This window comes from Bidens hawaiensis, unplaced genomic scaffold (genome assembly GCF_021521415.1).
Source record: "Bidens hawaiensis isolate Kalapana, Puna unplaced genomic scaffold, B.hawaiensis_p1.1 tig00025597_1, whole genome shotgun sequence".
Classification (NCBI taxonomy): Eukaryota; Viridiplantae; Streptophyta; class Magnoliopsida; order Asterales; family Asteraceae; genus Bidens; species Bidens hawaiensis.
The window spans coordinates 202,854-226,332 of NW_027494096.1; the positions used below are offsets into that span (position 1 = coordinate 202,854).

General features: G+C 34.0%; 2 protein-coding genes across 2 annotated transcripts; one reads left to right on the forward strand and one right to left on the reverse strand.

Annotated features, from left to right (window-relative positions):
* Positions 1-1,824: 1,824 nt before the first annotated feature.
* On the forward strand, positions 1,825-12,134 carry LOC143571873 (transmembrane E3 ubiquitin-protein ligase FLY2-like). The gene is made up of 15 exons (XM_077057186.1): positions 1,825-2,242; positions 3,415-3,487; positions 3,618-3,745; positions 3,897-4,012; positions 5,750-5,810; positions 5,895-5,961; positions 6,040-6,117; positions 6,205-6,362; positions 6,450-6,509; positions 6,603-6,696; positions 6,806-6,973; positions 7,914-8,242; positions 11,147-11,263; positions 11,428-11,587; positions 11,829-12,134. The coding sequence occupies exons 1-14, from the start codon at positions 2,126-2,128 to the stop codon at positions 11,527-11,529; spliced, it is 1,668 nt and encodes a 555-aa protein (XP_076913301.1). The 5' UTR covers positions 1,825-2,125; the 3' UTR covers positions 11,530-11,587; positions 11,829-12,134.
* A 2,240-nt stretch (positions 12,135-14,374) lies between these two features.
* Positions 14,375-21,811, reverse strand: LOC143571872 (putative serine/threonine protein kinase IREH1). Its single transcript, XM_077057185.1, has 17 exons — positions 21,179-21,811; positions 19,468-19,535; positions 19,192-19,374; positions 17,833-19,119; positions 17,587-17,759; positions 17,253-17,499; positions 17,089-17,181; positions 16,864-17,004; positions 16,696-16,788; positions 16,284-16,485; positions 16,121-16,206; positions 15,935-16,023; positions 15,756-15,807; positions 15,616-15,672; positions 15,209-15,382; positions 15,048-15,125; positions 14,375-14,720 (listed from the first exon to the last, which is right to left on the reverse strand). Exons 1-17 carry the CDS (start codon positions 21,747-21,749, stop codon positions 14,616-14,618), a joined length of 3,699 nt encoding a protein of 1,232 aa, XP_076913300.1. The 5' UTR covers positions 21,750-21,811; the 3' UTR covers positions 14,375-14,615.
* Between the last annotated feature and the right edge of the window lie 1,668 nt (positions 21,812-23,479).

The window sequence follows — 23,479 nt, forward strand, 5'->3', positions numbered from 1 at the left end:
TAAGCTATATATAGGAGTATTTTTATTTGATAACTTAAGTTATATAAGTATTTTAATGTTCACGTATAACTTAAGCTTTATGTGTATTTTTATTTTTATGTAATAACTTAGTTTTCTAATATATTTTGCGACACTCGACTTGTTTATGCCCTATGTGCCTTGCCGAGAGCGCTGTTTGGTGTGGTAGATACCAAGAGGAATAGTTATGGTCTATTCATTCACTCACCACGCAACCCTTTTTCTCTACACTTCCAAGTTTCGATTGCACTCACCACGCAACCCTTTTTCTCTACACTTCCAAGTTTCGATAGATAACTTAGTATTAAGGAATAAGTTTGGTTAGTGAAATTATTTAGAAAAATATAAATTTGTAAGGATTTAAATACTAAAGTTATTGAATTCAAATAAAAAAATTTGTTAAAAGATGTGACCCCATTCGGTACTTACATAAACTCTATTTTCCGGACTAAACTTAATCAAGTTTAATCATGTAGCTACAATAGAGAGTGATTTCATTTAGGGCTAGAGAATCTATCGTGTTTAATATTTGACATGTTAAACTAGTTAGTAACTATAAAGTTTTTACACGTATTTCAAAATCGTCACATGAATGAACACGACACGTGTATTCACCAGGGGCGTCTCTGAGAACTGTGAAAAAGTTTTGAGCCGAAGGCAAAAAAAAGTTGGATCTTGAATTAGTTAAGCAATTAGGTTTAAAAATTAAGAATACATACATTTTTTTCAAAAAATATTTATAGCATAAAAAAATCAGGCCTATCGGGGTGTTGGGCCGGGTTTGGTCTACCACCCCGCCCTGCCCCATAGTCGGCCTTGGTATTCATATATTAACACAAATAAGACCCGTTTAACTTAATTTTTTCTATTTTCTTTGGAAACAATTATGTTTAAACTAAGTCAATATATTTGCAAACTTTTAAATTTTGTCAAAAAATAAAAATAAAAAATACTCATATAGTTTAGGTTATAAAAAAATACTTATTTTTAGGGTTTTCCTCAATAATAAGTTATCAATAAAAATACTCATATAGCTTAAGTTTTACATAAAATTATATTAGAAAAATAAGACGGATAAACAAATTAATTCGTGAACCCCCATTGGGTTGACATAAACACAAACGATTTGGCTAAACGTACTTTTGGGCTCACCTTAAACTGATCCGAAATTGTCTATGCTAAACCTAGGCCCATAAGTTTCTTGTTAGATTCGTGTTTTTTCAAAGATTCACGCTCGTAGTTTTCCAAAGGTAAGTGAAACTTGAATGAAATTTATTTCTTTAGAACAATTGCTAACTTTTTATTGACGTAGTATTAGGCTTCATTCTGCTCGTATAAATGGTCATGGATCATTAAGTGTTGTGTGGTTTGAAGTAGAAACATTTCGATAAAAATTTAATACAAGAGGTCACATGTCACTCTTTTTTACTCCATTTAACCGTTAGTAAGTAGAGCATAAAGACACTTAAATCCGACTATTCACCCCTTATGTTGATGGAGTGAGTTAGTTTGTTGCATATTAAACCATGTATCGCAGGTTTGAATCCATCTTAAGCCTTCCTCCTTTCTAATTTACATTTCTTGATTGTTTTATTTAAATCTCTACTTTATTAACTATTAAAAAAACTGTAAAAGATAATGTTTTTCACGGTTATATTATTATATATTACGATTAATGTAAGTTGTTCGTTTTTACTTTTTCACGTGCCAAACACGTGTAATTACTGAACCTTTTGGTCAACGTGATTGAGTTTCTCTGTACGATTGCTATAATAACATGTATAAGTACCAACGATCATCACCACAACTACTACTCACTCAAATCAAATCAGTTAATTTTATTATTATTATTTTCTGCAGTTAAACTAATTGACTTGTGAATTGATTCTTGTTGCAACAACCTGACCGCCTTAATCGGTTGTTAACCTCTCATTTTCTCTTATCTATCGGCTGTTGTTGACTTCATTTCAAGCAACACTCGCTTTCATACTTCCTTCCTTCAATATTATTACTATTATTATAATTATACTTATAATCTATGTGTTTGCTGTGCGAATCTGCTCGCCGATTGTGATTTATCTCTGTGTGATCGGATAAGTTAGGGTTTATGGAGTTGAAGGTGAAGGAAGTTAGGGTTTTGTTTGGGCTGTTGTGTTGCGTGTTGTCGGTTTTACGGGCGGCTAATGGATTAAGGCCTTTGAGAGAGCGAGCTCCGGGCGATGAGGTTAGGGTTTACACTTACTCTTTTAAGCTTGTTATTAGGGTTTGTAACAGTTAAATGTTGTTTATAACTGTTTATGATGACTAAATTAGAATTAAAGAGAATTAGTTTCACTGAATTCAGTTTGATACCTTTTTTATTCCTGAAACGACGCGTGTTTATGCAGACTCTAGAAACGAATCAACGATTGACGTAACTTGTGTGTTAGATTCGTCTTTTATGCTATTAAATTGTATATAACTATATATACCTTTTGTTATCTTATTGCTTACTGTTAGGCAAGTGGCAACCTTTGCAACACCACCAGTATCGATCTTTTGTTTTGGATTGCAAACATCCACAAAACATGTATATGATTGTTGTTATTTAGGCTTTAAATTCCATGGTGATATCTATATATTGATGGATGTTGGAGCGGTCTAGTAACAAACACCGTCTTTATACAATTTATGTTGTAATACCATGTGAACTTTTATGATAGAATGACTAACTATGATGTTCACTTTACTTTTGGACTGTTTTTTGCTAGACGATTGAAATATTTTTTTTGCTAATTGACAAGGTAGAAAATGTATTTTATATTTAGTTATTAAGTGTCTTTGAATATTATATACCAAAATGACATTTTCTACCTTGTTAATTAACATACAAATATTTCAATTGTATACTAAACAGTAGTCCAAAAGTAAAGTGAACACCATAGCTTGTCATGCTACAATAGAAATCAGCATGGTAATATGGTATTACAACCTAATTGTATAAAGAAGTTACTTGTTACTTGAAAGTTTCCATATGCATTAATATACAGATATCAGCATGGTTTACAGCCTTATTGCAGCAATACTATACATGTTTCATGGATGTTTGCAATCTGAAACTCAAGATCGGTACTGTCAGTGTTAATCTTTGTACTTTGTCGTCTGCTATGCGATAAAATAACTAAAGGACTATTCTGTGTAAATGCTAAACATGTCATTCCACTTGGCACTGTCCATTCTTGTAAAGGATAGTAACAAGATCTATGGTTTGTTTGCCACAAAAATCAAAGTACTTCAATCCGTGATATCGGTGACTCTTATATTCTGTTTGCTAGAAACATCATAATCACAATTGTTCTTGGTATTGAAATATCAAGATGGAGTAAAATGTAATTTAACCCTCTCTGGTTCTTTCAGTGGCTTGTTGCAAGGAAAGATGATAATGATGTGGGCCCATTCTTTGCATGGAATATAACCGGGACATACAGAGGTTTGTAAGTTAGAATTAGCTCTAATAAATTTGTATCAAATGCTTATTTTCACTTTATTACATGAATATCAAGATATTTTAACTAGGGTTTATATAACTGACTGTTTTTCTTTTTTATGCTATCCATCAGGGGCTTGGAGGTTTCTCCAGTCTTCTAATACGTCTAGTAGGTCTCCAGATTTTAAGAAATCAAGTGGGAGTTCTGTTTTGGAATTGATCACTAGGCCAACTAAGATAAATGGTGTACATTATGTTCAGGTATTATGATCATATTGTTGTTACGTATCAAGATTGATAGCTTCAAATATTTCTTTCACACTAAAGGCTACAAATGATGTTTTATTGTTCTCCTTTTTTATTATAAGGAATTCTGGATTTGTAATAGAACTTTTTGTTCCTGACATGACAGGGTGTAATGATTTTCCATGACGTATTTGATAATGAACCTGAAGTTGGTCGTGTCCAAATTAGAGTAGAAGGAGTATATATATGGCCGTTCAGACAACTTCGATTGGTAGTCAACAGGTACCATATCTTCTCTGTTTTCAGGCAATTGAACATATATAACAGTTACATGGCAACATATTAGCATATGTAATGACTAACTAAAAATGTATAATTTCTGAAGCATGAAAGCATATGTCTAGTTATAGCAGCAACGACTACTCCCATATTCCTGCTTCTTACCCTGAAAACCAAATTTGTCCTTACCTCAATCCATATGCTTATGTTACGTGTCAAGTTTAGCAAATTTTCAACACACTTTTTGCGTTTATCATAATCATATGTACTTTAAATTATATATATATATATATATATATATATATATATTATTTTGGAAGAAAACTAATAGTAGAAAGAGGAAGCAACACACCATAAACGGAAATATAATGTGTGCATGTTTTGAATATAAAAGTTATATACACACGTTTTTGTGTGTGCTGTGGAAGGCATACCCAAGAGGATGAAGCAAGAGATGATAACTGATAAGGGGTTTGAAATTGAATAGAACCATGGAATGATGTGATACTGTAATACTTGAGGATGCCATGTAGTTTATAGAATATTATGTAGTAGGAACAATGTAAGTGTTGAAATCAATTAAAACTTTAAAACGTTTGCAAGTAGTTTCAACTAGATTCTGATTTTTTTTTTCTGTGAACAACTCTATTTTGTTAAGTTTAAGGGTACAAAGAATGTACAGAAGTTCCATGTGCATTGTCACATTTTAAGGTAATATAGTCGTGCCAAATTGGGTTTTATTTTAGCATTTTGTAAAAAATTTAGATAATATAAAACGTTTTATCTAAGAAAATCCAAGATTCCAATTACATCGATAATAGACATGACTTGCTGCTAGTATTGAAAGCCCAAAGTATGACTCGTTTGACTAGGATTTCAAATATCATTGTGGTAGAAAAAAAAGAATTAAGGATAATCAGCTCTCTTAGAGGAAAAACAAGGGTGTGTTTTCTTACTTGATAACACTCGCGTCAAAAGAAGACAAAGATGACATGCTTGATGCTAAGTTCTTTAACTTTGAAATAGATGAATTGTTATAGAGGTGATGAAGGTAGTGTAATCTTACTGTATAACCAATTGCAACCAATGGATGAGATCCATTCAAGTAGTAGTGTTCGTTCTTGTATCCCATACCCTCTTCTAATAATCTATTGGGCACCTGTCGTGATATAACTGTGTATTGTTCGTCCCTGATTTCCCTCTTCCGTTACCAACCACAAATGCAGGAGCTGGGTTAGAACACTGGTTCTAGTCATATTTAGTAATCGTATGAAGGTCTCTCTCACAGTATGTCTAGTAGACACTCGGGATTAAGTCTAGAAAGAGTGACAACTATAAAGAATTCCTCCCTTTGTGTGCAGTCTATTCTACACGTGAGTTGGTGAACGATGTGCCTTGAACTCTTGCATAAGTGCCCGATATAGACGGTTAGATATGGAGATGAACATCCTAGGAACCCTAACGTGCCCTTTTCATGTAGGAGTGTATAACACTAATATATTCTAGCAGTTCATAGTTGAGTCAAAGGGGAATCTTTTAAGCCAAATTATACTTTCATGAAGATTGACTTATCTATTTTTTCACTCTTAGCAACTATGTCAGCAGTGTCACAACCTCAAAATAATTTGTTTTCTTTCCTTTGTTTTACTTTCATCCTGTTGCTTTATATGAAAGATGTTGATTATACATTAATAGTATGTTGATGAAATGAAACATATTTAAAGATGTATTGTATTGCAGCGGTAGAGACGGAGAGTCTGGTCAAGAAGAGGATTATATATTATCCAATCCATACCACTTGGTAATCTTTATATCTTATTTATGATCACAATATCATCATACAAATTATTTTTGTTTATTGCTCACTTTCTTTACACAATTCCAGCTTGGAGTTTTCTCATCACAAGTCTTCCAGGAGTCCTCACAAGATAAAATCAGAAAGAATACACAATGTACGTTTTCTTCCTTAACCCACACTTTGTTCTTTATTAATTTTATTTCCCAACAAAGTTATGAGTTTGTTGTTGCAGCCCCAATTAGTGACATCGACAAACACTGCAATGTTGAAATCTCTGCTCAAATTTCTCGTGTACCATCTACTCAAAATGGTATTAATTAATTCTCCAATAAAACTATACTTTTCTTATATTTATAATAACGTACTTTGCTAGTAATGTTGAAATCATTTTTGTTAGATGTAGAGCATGATTGTTATTATATGGAAGGGTTAATGGAGAGCCCATCTGCTGATGATGATGGAGATTGCTTCTCACCCATGCTAATGAATGCTACATCTGTTAACATAGAAGTTTATTACAACAAAGCAGTCAATTACACCTTAATGGTTACCTTTGTATCCTGAATCAGTTGAGGCATACTTATGTTATATAAAAATCATCGACTGCTTTATTGTTGCTCCTTAAACTATTCTGTGTATCAGATTTCTTTTCTCCAGGTTCTTCTGTTAATTAGGCAAATGGAGCATAGTAATACACAATCTGTAAGATTTTCATAACTTCTACTTGTATTCCTGCAGATAGTTAAGTTCTAGTATTATTATTAAATATTAATGTATATATATTTTAAATGCAAGGGGGCTGCGAAAGTATCAGTTCTGATGATTGGACAACAGGCTATCATGGATGCATATCTTTGTCTTTTACATTTGACTGCAGGGATATTAGTTGGTATGCTTGTGCTTCATTTGACTATTTGATGTCCTTTTGTTAGTACTTTAGTCAATATGTTTTGTCTTCTGCAAACACATATTAAATGTATTAGCTGTTTGGTTTGCAGAATCACTGTTTAATGCTTTTGCTACTGCTGCATTTTTCAAGTTTGTGGTGTTCTCAATATTTGAGATGAGGTATCTTCTTGCTATTTGGAAAGCCAATCGGTCTATAACTAATGGAGAGGGTTGGGAAGCAATGAGACGTGAACTGTCACTTCTTTACAGTCGGTTCTGTAAGTATTTCTCTTACAATCATTTCTCTCTTTTTTAAAGTTTGTGACAAACACCATTTAAATCAACTTATATGCCAATTTCTTGTTTTCTAATCAGATTTAGCTATTTGTCCATTTTCAGCGTCAGTTTTATATTAGATAGTAGTATACAAGCTAGGTGTTAAGTAACTCTTTAACACTTGTCTTTGTGTGTGTGTGCCCCATGCCGCGGGGGGGGGGGGGTGTTATAAAGCATGTGGCGATTGAATGCGTTTTGATCCCAAAAACACATGCGGCATTCTTCATTTAGAATATACTAAAAAATTATTTATGGATGATATTTTAACTTGATTACTTTTAGACACTAAAATATAATTCTCATAATCTCTGACCAGACTTGTTCAATTGTTGGTCTAATTTTTTTAAATACAAAACCCATTGTTCAACTGATGATCAGATTTGAAAGACTTAAGACCCATTGCAATTTGTTCAGATACTGGTCAACTACATAAACGCCACATCATGCATAAGATCGCATCAAACTGGGGGTGGGGGGGGGGGGGTAGAGGGGTTAAGGTTCACTCTAGTAAGGGGGTGTTTGGGATTGCTTATTTTCACCAACTTATAACTTATTGACTTTTTGAAAAGTAATAAAGTGTTTGGGATTGCTTATATTGTGAGAGGAAAAGTTTCATAAGTTACAATGTTGTAACTTATTAACTTAATGAAAAATTATAAGGAGGTAAAATAAGGAATCCCAACCCCCCCCCCCCCCCCCCCCCCCAACATTAGGGTTTCATTAAATGCTATTATTCTACATTTGTAAAATGTAAGAAAGTTTAATTTTTGGTAACGTACTTTTTAAAATGGCTAGTCTCATTGTTCATTTTCCACATGACATTTGCTAGTTGTGTCGCGTGATCTGTAATGTACTAAAAAAACTTCTGTATTTATTTGGCAGATGGGATCCTTTTAGGTGGTATTCTGGTGATGTATGAATTCCACAGATATTTGAGGGGTATTATTGTAGTTTTTCATTTGTTTTGGGTTCCACAAATAGTGAGTAACATTATTGGTGATTCAAGAAAACCGTTGCATCCGCATTATATAGTAGGGATGTCCCTGACTCGCCTTGCAATTCCTTTGTATGTGTTCGGGTGTCCTCATAACTTCATGCGAATCCAACCCGATTACAAGTGGTGTGTTACTTTGGGTCTTCTTGTTGCATTTCAAGCTGCGGTTCTCATTTTACAACACTATCTTGGATCCCGTTGTTTTATTCCTCGCCAGGTTTCTTCTTTTTATACAATAAATCATTTTGTTTTAAAGATTTGGATTTAAATATACCATTGTAATTATGTGAACGGAAAATATCATCAAATAGTAACCAAGTTTCTCCAGATGTTTTACTAACGTCAATCAAACTTTTTTATGTAAAGGATAAATCACCCAACCTTCATTTGTGTTCTAATGCTGTGAAATTTGGTATCTTTTGTAGGTTACAAGTAGGGGTGGCAACCTTGACCCAAACCATTCCAAATGGGTCAATTTGGGTTGTTTTAAAATTCAAATGGGTTGAATTGGGTCATAGGTTGTAATTAAATGGGTCAAAATGGGTCACTTGAAATTCCACATTCTTATTTTTGGGTCAAAATAGGTTGACAAATTTAACTACATGGGTCGATGTGGGTTAGTGTATTAAGGAAAAGTGACATGTTTGGGTTGAAATGAGTTTTAGATTGAAACGATATCGGTTTAGGTTTCGGCTCGGATCAGCTTTCGTGCCGACACGAGTTTTAGCACTGGACGGGTTGGGTTTCGGTTTCTTTCGAGTTTTCGCACTAGACGGGTCGATTAAGGTTTTTGATTCGTTTTCGTCGACATTTCGGTTTCGGTTAATTTGTCGGGTTTTTTTTTTTTTTGATGAACGAGGTTAACGGTGAAAATATTTTGGTTTTTTTACTTTTTTCGTTATTTGTTTATATTTTGAGTTATAATTTTTTATTTGAATTTTTTTTGAGGGATTTTGATCTTAATAGAAATCATCAAAAAATATTAAAAAAATTAATAAAAAAATCATAACTCAAAAAATAAAACAAAAACAAAAAATGTAAAAAAACTAAAACGTTTCGTCCGTTGTCCTCGTTCAAAAAAAAACGACAAATTAACCGAAACTGAAATGTCGACAACAACGAAACAAAAACATGCTGAAACAAGCTGTTAAGTGATGAAAGGAACTGAAAAATCGCTAAAGCAAGCTGTTAAGTGCTGAAACGAGCTGAAAAATCGCTTAAACGAGCTATTTGATGCTAAAACGAACTGAAAAATCGCTTAAACGAGCTGTTACGTGCTGAAATGAACTGAAAAATCGCTTAAACAAGCTGTTACGTGCTGAAACGAACTGAAAAATCGCATAAACGAGCTGTTACGCGATGAAACAAACTGAAAAATCGCTTAAACGAGCTGTTACGCGATGAAACAAACTGAAAAATCGCTTAAACGAGCTGTTACATGATGAAACGAACTGAAAAAATCGCTTAAACGAGCTGTTACATGATGAAACGAACTGAAAAATCGCTTAAACGAGCTGTTACGCGCTGAAACGAACTGAAAAATCGCTTAAACGAGCTGTTACGCGCTGAAACGAACTGAAAAATCGCTTAAACGAGCTGTTACGCGCTGAAACGAACTGAAAAATCGCTTAAACGAGCTGTTACGCGATGAAACAAACTGTAAAATCGCTTAAACGAGCTGTTACGCGCTGAAACAAACTGTAAAATCGCTTAAACGAGCTGTTACGCGCTGAAACGAACTGAAAAATCGCTTAAACGAGCTGTTACGGGCGGAAACGAACTGAAAAATCGCTTGAACGAGCTGTTACACGCTGAAACGAACTTTAAAATCGCTTAAACGAGCTGTTACACGCTGAAACGAACTGAAAAACCGCTTAAACGAACTGAAAAATCGCTTAAACGAGCTGTTACGCGCTGAAACGAACTGAAAATCGCTTAAACGAGCTGTTACGCGCGTAAACGAGCTGAAAAATCGCTTAAACGAGCTGTTACACGCTGAAACGAACTTTAAAATCGCTTAAACGAGCTGTTACGCGCTGAAACGAACTGGAAAATCGCTTAAACGAGCTGTTACGCGCTGAAACGAACTGAAAAATCTCTTAAACGAGCTGTTACACGATGAAACGAAATGAAAAATCGCTTAAACGAGCTGTTAAGCGCTGAAACAAACTGAAAAATCGCTTAAACAAGCTGTTACGCGCTGAAGCAAACTGAAAAATCGTTTAAACGAGCTGTTACGCGCTGAAACGAACCGAAAAATCACTTAAACGAGCTATTACGCGCTGAAACGAACTGAAAAATTGCTTAAACGAGCTGTTACGCGCTGAAACGAACTAAAAAATCGCTTAAGCGAGCTGTTATGTGCTGAAACGAACTGAAAAAATCGCTTAAACGAGCTGTTACGCGCTGAAACGAACTAAAAAATCGCTTAAAAGAGTTTTGACCCAAACCCTTTTTGACCCCGTTCCAACCTTGACCCGTTATAACCCGAACCTGTTGACCCTAACCCGTTCCGACCCGAACCAAAACAACCCTTTTTTTAAGTGATCCGTTTTGACCCTAACCCGTTTCAACCCTAACCCGTTCCGACCCATGACCCGTTTTGACCCAACCCAACCCATTTGCCACCTCTAGTTACAAGTTTACATAGATGACATGGAATAATAAAATAAGTGATGTGGATTGTTTATTCAAAAAAGGATTAACTCTTATATATAACATACATAATTTTGAAGAAACTATGTTCATTAATAAATTACATCGTTGAACAACTCTTTAGAAGGATAAAAAAGTACCTGATACAAAAAGTTTTATGATCTTTATATGTGCAAAGTATAAATATAATTTTTTTTTCTTTATATTTCTCACCCATCCACACTCTTATTTTTATTCCATACATTGTTTATTTTTTAAGATTTGGATTTAAAAATTTGTTTTTTGAATCATATTAGATGTTGATAAAAGAATAAAAATTCGGACAGAAAATGTGCTTGTGGTTCAACCCGACTCCATTCAATAGATTATATACAAAAATACCCTTTGTTTTTATCCACACATATTTGACCTGTGACAAGCATGATTTTACTTTAGTTTCTTTGCTCACATTTCATTTTTGTTGCAGATTTTGCCTGAGAAATACTGTTATTTTAGAAGGGTTGATCGCGATTCAAATAACATTCCCGATTGTGTCATTTGCATGACTGCAATTGATCTCACTCAACGTCCTGATGATTGCATGGTATGTGATGCAAAGATCTAGTTATTTAGTTACTTTCATCATTAGGTCAAGAAAATTGTTATTAAATATTTTATATTATACAGTTATACTGCAGTTTTAAATACTTATATTATCGAGAGATAATGATGGTATGTTATTTGAATCTAACTAAATGCTGTTCATAGGTTACTCCTTGTGATCATTTTTTCCACTCGGGTTGTTTACAAAGATGGATGGATATAAAGATGGAGTGCCCTACTTGTCGCCGCTCACTTCCACCAGCTTAAAAGTCTATTACACGAACATGAACCAGTTGACATGACCAACCTGTTAATTGTTATCATGGTAAGAAACGATTAATATTATTATTGGTTCCTTTTGATATAACTTTTAGAAATTAGACTATGAACCAAAATTCAAATATCTATGAGCCCCATTCCTGTCTTTTATTCTCAAAATTGTTACAACATGTCGGATTGTGTATTTAAAAATCTGAATTTGCAAGGCATCATGCCTCACTCTAAAAGTCAATTATGATTATTTTGTCTTCATAAACTAACTTATGACACTGTATGATTATTCGCAGGTGTTGGTCACATAACCATGATTTGCAGGGATACCGAAAAGTTGACTTTTATTGAGGTTATAATAGGAAACTGCATAAACTGTATATTGTATATTAGGTAAACATTTATTCCAGCACCGGGACCAATTGATGTCCTTTTCAACATTAGGTCATCCATATTGACTAGGAGAAACCGCATTTTGAGCTACCAATAGTCATTTGTTATAATAATGTATATATGTATGCAATTGGTGAGTGAATACTAACATGACCTTAACAGTGGTTTCTATCTTTATTATTCCCCATTGAATCTGTTGTTTGAGTTTATTAGTTATTGTAATTGTCTTCCTCTCACCATTGCATTCGTGTCATCTACAATTTGGTTAATGTTATAAGTAGTTCAGTGGAGGCTATTTTGGGAGGTTGTGACTGGCGGTTTTGGCAGCGAGTGATAGGTGACGCAGCGCAGGCTTATTTAGACTCGTGTTGAGCTAGTAAATTTCATAAAATGAATTGGAGTATCCCCGATACTGGTCTCGCCCTCTAAATCTATCAAATTTCTATCACTTCTTTGGAGGTTTCTTTAAAACATCATAAGGTTTTTCTTGCTACTTGTACTTGGACCATGGTGGGAGATTTATGATATGTTTTATCATGAACCTGTTGTATGTTCATATCTTTCGTTACAAAAACGTTTCTAAAAATGAATATACAAATATCACGACTTGATTATCATCGAGAAATCTTCATCAACGAATAACTTGCTTCACTTTTTATCTAGTGGCAACTGGCAAGCCCCTTAATCCTCATTAGTCATTAGTGATAACTTGTCATTAGTGGCATGTTCTACTTATTCTTCATGAGTACCTCATCAAAGACAACTCACCCACCAGCAACAAGTGCTAGCAACTTGGATGTAACTACATGGAATACATTGGCGGCAAAATCTTCTTTAGCGGTATTATCTTCATTACCGAAAAGTGATCTTCAATGGTAACTAAATGTGAGTAGCAAGTTACACTACTAGTGGTAATACACTTTTCAGCAACAAAAACCCTGTCAGCAGGATCAACTTATAGCGACTCATTTACTCATCAGCTCTCCACTCATCAACACTTTGATCCCATCTCTCTCATCAATCATCGTAGTTTTGCTTACCAGAAGTATAGTTTAGTGAGTACCGGTTCTTAGAAATATTGAATCCAACAATCTCCCCACGAACTGGCGATGATACCAGATGTTTGTTCATAGATTTAGTATATAATCCAAGACTCTTTGTACTTCTTCAATAAACTTATTTCATCATTAATCGTTAAATAATTTTGTTAGTATCTACAGCAACCTTTTAAACATGTTAAATAAGAACAGGCAAGGATCAAGCTCAAATAAATGTGAAGGACTAGAAGTAGACGGTACTGACGAAGTCTCATTAAACATAAGTTCATAACATCCAATGATTCTACCATCACTTTTGTTCGTTTGTTGAAAATCTTATAGATCTTTGATTGTAGAGTATCCAAAAAATCACTCAATATTATTTTGGAGCAAATTTTGAGAGTTGTTCCTTGGTGTTAAGTATAAAACACCCATGGTATTTTAAAATCCTATAAAAGGTTATTCTTTTTAAACATTTCATTGGGTGATTTTCCAATATTTTTAACGATAAGCACCTTAATATGTACATAACAAGCAATGTTGATGGTTTTTGGTCAAAATGTCATAGGAAACATAGATCTTACATAGTGTCATATGTGGATATCTTGAAGCATTTAGCATTATATTGCCTGGAGATGCCAAAACACGTTTTTACTTTTAAGGACAAACTAGTTTGAAGAAACAAATAGGGTGGAGCCTTCATTTTTACTTTATTTGCCGTTCTCAGCGAACACCGTTCAGTTTTTTTCTTTTCTTTTTGTTTCCAACACATTCACCCTCAACCATCTAATCCTACTTCTAAATCTGCATCTATTTTAATAAGCCCTTTGTGCCTCTTGGTTATATACAATATCTTTGTTGTATTCTGTTTAATTCGCGCATTCTAGGAGCAAATAAAATGGAAACTAATTACGAAAATATGTATTAGTTTGTGAAGAAAAATGCATACGCTTGTAACCGTTGAGTACTAATCAAGTTCTGAGGTTAATATACTAGTGTCATTTAGTCTTTGATCTTGTAAACATGAATCATCTATCATGAGAGCAACCGAGTTTTTTCACAGCTGTAAATTCATGCCCTTAAAACTTTTTCCTAACTGCACGACCACTTCTGTTATAAATGTTAAATGACTAAATAAAAACACATGACACTTGCTTACTTTCAAGTTCAAATAGACCAATAATCAAGTTTCATAATTGTTTCATTTAAGAAAAAATCATTTTAAACAAATAAGAATCAGTTCAAAAACATTATTAAGTCTTAAAAAAGCGATTTTGTTATTCGAAAAGAAAAAAATATAAGTGTTAAGTAAATTTGTTGGAACTATACTGCTTTATGATTATTATCTTGTGTATTTGAGTTTTACCATCCATAAGTCAAAAGTCAAAAACATAATAATATTTTTATGATAAATTTGTGACTGTAATATCATAAACCTGCCTCCTCAAAGCAGAACATGGATAGAAAGACAATCCATCCTCATGTATCGTATAGCTATTTCTACATCTGAAACACAAAATCACATCATCTCATAATTTGTTGAAATAGCCTAAAAGTTACTCAAAGAAAGGCATAACATACATTTACAATGTATATATACAACCAACAGCATGCTGATGTTTGAAATCAGATCAGAGCACAAAAATATCCATTTCAAAAAGGAGATCCCGACCCAGATCCGGATCCGTTTGTAGGCGGATCATCCTTCAAGCCTTTAGTCAGCAAATCATAGTTGATTGATGCAAGTTGTGACAGATTCTAAAGCAACCATAAGAAAGAGATAATGTTAGTAATAATGTTCTTATATTAAAAGGTCAAATACTGGATCAAGGTTTGAAATATACAATGCTTGAATTAATTATTATTTTATTTATATACGCATAATTATGAGTGTTTTACAAGCTTGGCTCGTTTAGTATTAATCATTTTACTTATATATACATAATTATGCTAATATATATTAATAATTTTGATTTTAAGGATTAACCGTATCATTTAGTAACTTTAATCATATACATATGAATATTATAACTGAATCAGATATTAAATTATGTCAAACAGAAAATGAAATAATGATAATAATACCTTGAAGGAGAAATTGCTAAAAGAGTAGTTAACAGCATATCCTGAATCAAGTTCAGTAAGACCCCCAAACTCATCAGCCTGTCACTCAGAAAAAAAAAACAGTCAAATAAGATTTAATTATAATTATTCATGTTTTATAAAATAATTATAAAGCTACTGACCACTTCATCACGGTGATTGCTTATGCAGCTACTGGTACCACTCATGCTTCCATCATCACTAGAATTATCAGTTTCACTGGCTCCTGCGTATACCTGCTCTGAGTTATTCCACGTGTACCGACTCGTGAAATAACTAGTATCCAGTGCACTCTCTGATGAAGGAATGAATGCAGCCTGCCACAAATTAGTCACATCATTAGTTCAAAATTACAGGTGACAATTTCCGACATGACACGAAAATAATCAGGTTTTGGGTTGGTAATAAATGGTCGTGTTAGGGTTGACCGGTTATGTATAACATGCTTAATTAAACAGGTCGACCCGCTAACCCATTTGACACGTTTAACATATCCACTTCTAATGTGGTGTGATTGTAAATATGAATTATAAACGAAAATCTTGTGCACCTTCTGTCTGGCAAGTGTATCCCAGTTAATATCTCTGAAGTATGGGTGCTGCTTCACCTGAACATGTCAAATTAATAAGCTTTAGTATCAAATTCAAATGTATACTACCAATGTTGATTTAAAAAAAGCATCAAATATACCTCGGTTGCTCCTCTAGCTCCAAGTCTCTGGTTAGGATCTTCTGTCAATAATCTGCAAAATGATTACACAAGTTATTTCACAAATCATAAAACTCTTTCAAAAGCAATGAAATTTTAACAAAAGCGCAACATTAATAAACGTTTGAGAGTATCGTAGTTGTTTAAGATATTTCTCTTACTGATCAATGAGATCCTGCGCTTCATGGCTCATTTCTTCAGGCACTGCAGGCCAGGGTATGTTACGATTCAGAATGTTGTCAAATATCATCTGCAAAACATAAACAAAAAAGCCAAAGGCAAGAATAAATTAGATTACAACTGTGGGACATACACTGTATATGAAAGAACAAAAACAAGAAAATGACCTGAGGGTGTTCTGCATTAAATGGAGGAATGCCAACAATTAGCTCAAATAATATTACACCAACAGACCACCAATCAGCTGATGTACCTATAAGACATAAGATATATATATTATATTTTCCACTCTATAAACTTTCAAGATATTGTAAAAGTTTGCAAACAAACCATGTCCAGTTCCCAGAAGAATCTCGGGTGCCAAATAATCAGGTGTGCCAACAGCAGACCGGTTTTTTCGTCTTTCTTCTTGACTACTAGATAATGACTGAGACTCATTATCCCCCAGTAGTGACGTACCACTCACTGCTGGACCAGACAAATCATCTGTACTGTTAATCAGACCCACTTTTGAAAGCCCAAAATCTGTTAACTGCTCAAACCACAAAATATTATAAAGTGTTAGCAATAAAGATGACGTGGTAGCTAATGTATCAGTAACAATTTGACCATGTTGACTTTTTCTACATTGGTGATGTAGTGCAAACTGAAAACTGGTATTTTGAGTAAATGTTTAAATCATAAATGCAATGCTTTATTCCTACAATTTATTACAAAAAAATAGCATTTTTAAGCTATATACCTTAATATGACCATCATGTGCAATCAATAAATTATCCGGTTTCAAATCACGGTGAACCACGCGTAGTGAATGCAGATATTCCAAAGCAAGCACCTGAACAAAAGATGACATCATTAATATAGTAACCACTGTATCAACACTCAAATTTCCACCAAAATATACGCATACCACTTCTGCAATGTATATACGAGCAACATCTTCATCCAAACAGCCCAAGTTTCTTAATAGTGAATATAAATCACCTCCATTCAAGTATTCCATGACAAGATACAAATTCTCACGGCATGTAAACGAATAGAAGAAACGAACCTGAAGCAATTGAAGCTCAAGTAAGAAGAAGAATATAGTAATATTTTACATGTAAGCAATATGATAGAAGCTAAACAACATTACCACAAAAGGATTGCGAACCGATATCAAGATATCACGCTCTGCTAATATACTTTCAACAGCATTCTTGCGGATCATGTCAGCCTTCTTAAGAACCTACAAACAAATCCAGATTAGATAAAAGAAAGAAATGATAAACTTGTGATTAGTATAAGATGCGAAGTCACCTTTATAGCAAAAAGATCCCCTGTTGTTCTCTTTTTGGCCAAAAAGACACGGCCAAAAGCTCCACGGCTAATTGGCTTTATAATTTTAAAGTCATCAATCGATGTGCGGTCCTTTCCTGAATGCATGGGGCTGGTTCTTAAGCTGCGCACAACATCATCATCCAATGGTGCATCTTCATCAATAACAGTTCTTGTGATATCAACCTTTTCATCATCAACCATCTCACAAAGCTGCAAATACTTCTCTCTGGCGGTAACAAATAACTCATAATGTTATCAAATGATGAACATGACAATGCAAGAGATTCAAAAAAATGTGTGAACTAAAACTAACCGAATAAGCTTCTCTATGCGTGCGCCAAAAGTCTCAACAGTCAAAGCATTAAATCTTCGGCGGTCAATGACAACCCTAAGGTCATCAAGACAACTCAACAGATAAGACAAAGACCGGTCATCATCTAAAGGTGTATTTCCAGCACACCTGGCAATATCTGCCAGCTCATTCATCTACACAGATATAAATAAACAGCATCAAGATATCATTTCCTTCAATTTTCATAATGAATAAACAAAAAAGTACCTGTGGAAGATCATCATGTTCTGAGTAAGCACCCTTTCCTGACAACAGCAAGTCTATCTGACTAGTCCTAGGTGTCATCAAGGGTGACCTAGGAGTCATACTACCAGCTGATGACGTGGTCATTCCTTGATCCGACTTGGGCCCGAAACGGGTCCTACACGACATTGACGGTAAACCTTTAAGATCCTCCATTGAAACAGAATTATCAGCTTCTGGAAACGAGTCAAGCATATCCTCTGAACCTCTTCGTGACCAATCACTAAGCTTTGGAGACACAATATCACACTCCTCATTAACACTCGAGTTTGACACCTTCGCGCCATCTGGGCTTCTAACATCTTTTTGTGCCATTAACTTTTCTAGGGTTTCAGCAACTCGAATAAGCCGCTCATCTACACGCAAACCCATTTGATCACATCGATCAGCAATCGCACAGATTCTAGAATGATCTTCCACGTGCAATGTAGGCACCTCTTCTTCACAAATACGACATATTATCGAACTTTCGTCTGTAATATTCGGTTGATCGCCCCGCCCCCATGAAACCCGATGTTGATGCTTAAAAGGAGTGCTAGTTTGTGCATGTGAGTCTTTTATTATTTCAGGTGGCTTTAAAGCAGTCAAATCCACATCTGAATCTATATTATTAACGACCGTATGTTTTTCCACAACTTCCACTTTTGGGCTTTTCCCACTTGGAGTCGGGAATTTCTTCCAAGATGCCATTCGATCTCTTCCCGATGGAGATTCTAAGTTTTTTGATGTTTCTAAAGAACTTGGAGTTATAATGTTTTCAGGTTTTATAATCTTTTCTTTCTTCAAATCCGATCTGTGTTGTTCTTGACTGAAGAACTTTCTGGATGATGGTGGTTTAACACCACCAGTTGGAAGATGTTTACCTGCCGAATGCAGTGATTGGCGAAGTTGAAGAACGAGTTCATCTTCAGCTAACCCGGTTTCTTTATGAAACTGTAACAACCGTGTACATCGGGTGAGTATGAAAAGCATACGCGTATGAAGTTGCTTTAGGATACCCATTGGTAGCTCTTGACGTCTATCATCAAGATCTTGAACAATGCCTTCACATTGTAACCAAAACTCTCCAGGTGATGTCATTGCACACCTCTGAGCCAATACAAGCAAATCCTCCAGGTTTTCCTGCCATTGTGGTTGACTTTCTGCATTCTTTTCTAGAATTCCAAGCAAATCGCCAGCAAATATATGCAGATCAGCATCTACTTCTTCTTTTGCTTTATCAAATTTCCCATGTATCATTGACAAAACCTCCTGCAAAGAATGATGTAGCAACAATGTATTTAACAGAAAAAAGATATTAATATTAGAGAGTGATGTGTTTACCTCTACGTTATTTAAACCACGAGGCTTCCAAAGTGGAAAAGGCCGTACGCCTTTTGAGTTCAACTCATGGGAGAAACTTTTAATGTCGGTTGGATCTCTCTTTCTAGGTGCACTTGTAACCCGAAGTATAGCTTGAAAACGAGGTGATTCAGATTCCTTAGGGTTTTCACAATCATATGATGCCTAGAATGACAAAAGTTGATGATTTAGTTAACATACAGAGGGAGAAAGCATCTGCTAATAAAAAAAATAACTATGAAAGAAAATAAAAATTACCGTCAACTCTGGAGTACAAACTTCCGAACTCCTCAAATTTCCAGAGAATCCCCTTGTCTTCATGCGCCCTATTCAGGTAATTGCACAACTCAAAATATTTTACACTTGGATAAAATCTAAGCAGTTTTATCATATAAACTAAAAGTGAAAAAGGTTATATATGTACACATAGGTTGGATGAAAACCTTCAAGTGAACCACTTGAACTTATATCTGGTAAATGGATAAACAATCTCTGATCTCATACTTAATTTCTTTTGAATTGCTTAATAAAACAATTACTACTCAAAAAGGGAAGTCAATTGGCTTATATCAAATAGAAAACATAAGCCAATAATTTTAAATAGATAAAGGTTGTAACTTCTAAGTGTACAACAATAACATGTTATAAGAAACTTATCTGTTTAAAATTTTTGGCTTTAATTTGACAAAAAATAGATGCCTATAATACTAATCCAACAGGCAGCTGCTGACAATCTATATAACATTATAACAGTCTAATTCAACAACTCAACAGCTAATCTAACTTAGCAGCTGATTCATTAAGCAACACAAAACTAGATTCAAAATCAAAACCAGGGAAAACTTAATAACTCAAATTACATGGACTACAGCACACGGATCATCAAAAGGTCAAATCACAGAAACATTAGGCGCGCTTTATTAAACCTAGGCTATAGCCTAAGCATAAGTCAAGTGATCCTGTTAATTTTGTCTTAAACTGACCCAACTTCAAGAGTTTAAAATACTATTTCAGGTCTCCTAAATTTATCTCATCAATATAGTACCAAAATAGCATTGCATAAAAATCAATGTTTCATACGTTTGCAGAATCTAAATGTTTATACATTATAAATAACAAATAATTCTCCCATCATGATCACGAATTTATATTAACAATACTTATTTACCGGCAAATGTGTAGGTGCTTGCAGACTGAACCCAGTGAATATTCTTGATAAGTGTTTTAAGAGCAGTTGATGTAAGATATTATTTGCGAAAACCACACACGCATCAAAATGTCCTTCAGTTTTTTTGGGTGTCCAAGTATTTTCTAAATACTTCTCACACTTATTTCATGATGGTTATGATTTATGTCGGTTGCGAGAGTTAAAACTTGTAAAATAGACCATGATAACGATTTAAAATCATAAAAATGATGTAAACCACACACACACACACACACACATATATATATGATGAATTATATTAACAAAAAAATGTAGGAGATTTATGAAAAAATCTCTTACAAAAATGATACACACAGCTTAAGAATGACATGCTTGCTTAAATCATAAATTCTAATCATAATAAACAAAGGGTTTAAGTAGATGAACTTAAAGAATGTTTTAATATAAGACGTAATACTTGTCCTGTACTCCTGTAATTATGAGCCCTTATCTACATTGGTTTATTAACTACAATTTTAGCACTAAACAATTACTACTACGAACTTCCGCTATCGATACATTTAGAAAAAATCAAAATATACTATTTATGGAAAATGAGTCAATAAGTCAATTAGTGTCTTCTTTGAAATACTGTCTAGGTTCTAAGGTTTGAACTCCAGCAGCTAAAAGCCGTTGCTTAACTCTAGCATACATATACATATATACATATATATATATATATATATATATATATATATATATATATATATATATATATATATATACACCATTAAAAACGCATACTTGCGAAAAGAACCATACCAGTTTCCGAAGAAGACTCTCCATTTCTAAGCGGGGAACGCCCCACCGGAGGCGTCTTCTCAACCGAAGCCGGCATCTTCTTCACATCACCAGCAGCTGCAAAGCTCGCCGCCTTCTTCGAACCACCATCACCACCACCGCCCGCACCGCTTTTCGCCTTGGACAAATTACTCGCCCCAATGGAAGACCCTTTACTATTACTATTATTACTATTACCAAACCCTAAAAAACTCTCCTGGGGCAAGGGTCCCGACCTCGTCTTAATCCGATTCAACCCGAGAGACGCGGCGACAATTGGGTTGGTGTTAACTTGGGTTTTGGGACCCGGGTTCTTTCGGTTGGAAGCTGGGGATGAAGTTGAGGGTGAATTTGATGTGGGTTTTGAAAAGGAAGCATCTTTGACTTGATTTTGACCGATCGGAGAGTCTTTGATTAGGGTTTGTTGTGGTTTCTTGCTGGATCTGATTGGTGAATTGGAATTGGAATTGATGGATCTTGGACTGTCGGATGAGTCAGGGCTTGAAGTGCCTGATGATTTCTTGGAAGAGAAGAATCTGCCTTTGAACACCATGGTAATGTATCATAATAATAATAATAATAATAATAATCTAGGGTTTATTTGAAGAAGATCTAGTTATTAGTTCATTTGCTGCTGCTGTTGCAGTTCAAGTTCATCTATGGCTTTTATATGTATGAGAATAATAATAAGTTTGGGTTTGAGGGTGTATCATTCCAAAGTTATTTTGAATTGTTTGTCTCACTTCATTTGTAAATATTGTGGTTTTTCACTTTTTTTGGTTTAATATATTTATTACTAGGTTTTATTTTATTATTACGGGATTTCTTTACATTATTTGTTTTAATTTTTATATAAATTTTGAATTTAATTTTATTTATTGTAAGAAAATTAATAATATACTTGGAATTTTAAGATTTGATAATGAAAGTTTCACAAATAAATAAGATGTTATAACCCGGTTTAAAAGCTATTTGGGTTTGTTGAGACCCATGACCCGTCTATTTTTTTACTATAAAATTGTTTCTTAATTATAAATAATATCTTTTAAAAAAACGGATATTAAATTTTAGTATATTCCTGTTTTATAGGATTTTCATATCATATATTTGGCAATATTAATTTTTTTATTTAATAGGATGTTATAACCCATTTAAGGACTATTTGGGTTTGGTGAGACTCATACTCGTGAATTTAAGTTAAATGCATAAGAAATATATATTTACAAATAAAATAATATGGTGGTTTGAGAAAATGTGAGGGGTAAATAGAGAAATTTTAAAGATTTCATATATATATATATATATATATATTTAAATTAAGATTAGATGTATAATGTAACTTTATGAGTCATTTTGTTTTGAGTTTTGTATGAAAGAAAATATCATGGCGTATTATTTTGTATTTTTTATGTAAATAATAGGTTTAGAGACATGAAAAGATATTAGGAAAGACATGAAAAGATACCAGAATACTCGTTTTGTGAGACATGTGTATATGTCTTTAGATTCATGAAAGACATGAAGTCTTTATTTATTTTCTTAGGTTTATTAGGTTCCCAATGAGAAATCATTTAGTTTCGATAAAGATTAATCGAGTTTTGTTTTGAGAAATCAATTTTTTGTAAAAATGCTTAAGGAAAGATTATAATAAATACTTTTGAAGTAAATTAACAATCATAAAATAAATCATACCTCTTCTTCTTATCCAGCTAAGAGAATCTTTTAAAATTTTCAAGTGACCAACCCAACCAATTTGTTCCCTACGGCCTCCTGCCTCAACGGTACTCTTATGGCTCCAGGTTTTGCAAAATTCTTAAAGATGAACTTGATGGATAATAAGAACTTATATATTTATTTCACAACTGTTCTTCCCGAGGGAAGAACTTCTTAGTACTTACATAATACTCTCATTTAGCAAGGAGATTACTCACTACTACACATGATTACAAGTAGAGAAAAGAAAGATAGGTAAGAGTGCGACTAAGAATGAGATGCCTAAACTTAAGAATCGTTCTCCTCTATATAGGAGGAGAAGATTTATACAATGGACAAAAATGCCCTTCTTAATTCGTCATGCATGACGTTTTTAATCGACATACCCATGTGTTGGGTCCAGTTCCCTGGTGTCTTCATCCGAGTAATAGCTGGAAAGTTGAGAGCTATTATCTTCTTTTGTACTGTCTGGACAGTATTCGCAATTATGATTTTCATAAGTGCGCTGAAGCTCCTGACATAGTCTTTCTTTTATGACTGGCCATGCTTCTACTTTATTAAAGATGATTC

Coding starts and splice junctions, on each gene's coding strand:
- LOC143571872 (XM_077057185.1), bottom strand. CDS start 21,749: ATGGTGTTCAAAGGCAGATTCTTCTCTTCCAAGAAATCATCAGGCACT. Junction 17,005..17,088: donor CGGTTCGCAATCCTTTTGTG/GTAATGTTGTTT, acceptor CAATTGCTTCAG/GTTCGTTTCTTCTATTCGTT. Junction 16,789..16,863: donor GTATATACATTGCAGAAGTG/GTATGCGTATAT, acceptor TCTTTTGTTCAG/GTGCTTGCTTTGGAATATCT.
- LOC143571873 (XM_077057186.1), top strand. CDS start 2,126: ATGGAGTTGAAGGTGAAGGAAGTTAGGGTTTTGTTTGGGCTGTTGTGT. Junction 3,746..3,896: donor ATGGTGTACATTATGTTCAG/GTATTATGATCA, acceptor CTGACATGACAG/GGTGTAATGATTTTCCATGA. Junction 6,363..6,449: donor ACACCTTAATGGTTACCTTT/GTATCCTGAATC, acceptor TCTGTGTATCAG/ATTTCTTTTCTCCAGGTTCT.